The 1,991-nt window shown below is 50.6% G+C and overlaps 1 protein-coding gene across 1 annotated transcript in view; it reads left to right on the top strand.

Annotated features, from left to right (window-relative positions):
• Positions 1-684, top strand: part of LOC106530232 (thrombospondin-type laminin G domain and EAR repeat-containing protein) — a 17,961-nt gene extending 17,277 nt beyond the window's left edge. Inside the window, exons 12-13 of the mRNA XM_014025814.1 lie at positions 277-335; positions 603-684. Coding sequence (XP_013881268.1) covers positions 277-335; positions 603-623 — 80 coding nt within the window. The 3' untranslated portion in view covers positions 624-684. The remainder of the gene's footprint in view (positions 1-276; positions 336-602) is intronic.
• The last annotated feature ends 1,307 nt before the right edge of the window (positions 685-1,991 follow it).

Genomic DNA, 1,991 nt, shown 5'->3' with positions numbered 1-1,991 from the left:
CACGTGGGTGGGGTGTCAGCTTCACTCAGCTTCACAAACACACCTGTACATGTTCACATGCACACTCCCAGCTCCACGTGCACACTCATACTTCCTCTGGAGACAAAGACAGTCAGTGGTGTGACATTCCTGTCCACCAGGGGACATGTGATGATGTAATGTGTCCCTGTCTGTCCTCAGCCAGAGAGGGGACATGTAATGATGTAATGTGTCCCTGTCTGTCCTCAGCCAGAGAGGGGACATGTAATGATGTAATGTGTCCCTGTCTGTCCTCAGCCAGAGACTTCAGTCACAACATCCACAGTGTCATCTACAGATGGAACCCTGAGACAAAGGTACTGTCCAAAGCTGTCCCCACCTTTATGTCCCAACATACATGTCTCACATGTCTCACTCTGAAACATGTCCACATTAGTCCTGATCCTGTCCTGGTCTGTCCTGTTGTTTTATTCTTAAAGATTGTCTTGTTCCTCTGCTACGTTGGACTCTTGTGTGTCTTTCATTGCTCATGTCTCTCTGTCCTTGTCTTCATCCTTCCTGTAGTCCTTTTGTCCTCTTCCTTCTTGTCCTGAAGCTTTTACGTGTCTGTCCTTGTCCTTCAGGGCTGTCCTCTGTGGTTCTGATAAACCCATGTTCCTGTGTCCCAGCTGTTTGAGGTGAACCAGACTCTGTCCACATCTGGAGCGTATGACTGGGAGTTCTTCTCTGTGGGACCGTACGACTTCCTGGTGGTGGCCAACACGTTCGATGGTCGCAGCACCACCCTCAGCTCCACCATCTACGTCTGGCTGGACGGACGCTTCCGGACCTTCCAGAACATCACGGTCAGTGTCTCTGCTCTTTGTGGGACAGGTCTGCTGGTCTGGATCAAGATCTGGATGGTCTGACAGTTCTATCTGTTGCTGAATGATCACACTTTGTCCCTGAGGACAGTGGACATGTCCATCCCTCTGGACAGGACCACAAAGAGACACAAGGTGTGAGACCCCATCTAGACCTGAACCTTTAGGCTGGTCCAGTCTTAACTTGGTTGTTCTCAGACCCGAGTCTATCAGACCTGAGTCTCCATCAGACCCGAGTCTCCATCAGACCCGAGTCTCTGTCAGACCTGAGTCTTTGTCAGACCTGAGTCTCTGTCAGACCTGAGTCTCTGTCAGACCCAAGTCTTCGTCAGACCTGAGTCTCTGTCAGACCCAAGTCTCTGTCAGACCTGAGTCTCTGTCAGACCCAAGTCTCCGTCAGACCCGAGTCTCTGTCAGACCTGAGTCTCTGTCAGACCTGAGTCTCCGTCAGACCCAAGTCTCTGTCAGACCTGAGTCTCCATCAGAACTGAGTCTCTGTCAGACCTGAGTCTCTGTCAGACCTGAGTCTCTGTCAGACCCGAGTCTCTGTCAGACCTGAGTCTCTGTCAGACCTGAGTCTCCGTCAGACCCAAGTCTCTGTCAGACCTGAGTCTCCGTCAGACCCAAGTCTCTGTCAGACCTGAGTCTCCATCAGAACTGAGTCTCCATCAGACCCTTCAGACAAACTGTTGGAGGTTCAGGAAGTTCTGGTTCTGTCTGGACCTGTGACTCATGTAGCTCCAGAGTCTGGATCAGAAGCTGTGGTGAACTGAGGTCTGTGACCTGCAGCCGTCTGTCTGTAATCAAACCTTTCATGTGAGGACTCATGAGCAGACATGAAAGAAGGATCAGCTTCATGTGAAGATCAGAGGACAGGAAGTGACTGAGTCCAGCTGTCAGGGACTTTCCAGATACTCAGAGACTTTGAGAACCTCTTCAGTCCTCCTTAACAGCTAGAGGACAGGAGGACAGATAGACCTCCTTCATCTTCAAACAGACTGTTGTCCCAGCACTGTGGACCCTCCCACAGGTGGACTCACCTGGTACACCTGGATCACATTGTTCTCTTAAATGTAAACAGTTTTTATTGTTGTTTCATGGTGTGTGCTGCTGACCTGTTGACCAGGTCACCTGTGGAAAAAACATCTG

This window comes from Austrofundulus limnaeus, unplaced genomic scaffold, assembly GCF_001266775.1.
Source record: "Austrofundulus limnaeus strain Quisiro unplaced genomic scaffold, Austrofundulus_limnaeus-1.0 Scaffold501, whole genome shotgun sequence".
NCBI classification, from domain to species: Eukaryota; Metazoa; Chordata; class Actinopteri; order Cyprinodontiformes; family Rivulidae; genus Austrofundulus; species Austrofundulus limnaeus.
The sequence above is the reverse complement of the archived record's forward strand: the minus strand, read 5'-3'. Positions and strand labels throughout refer to the sequence as shown.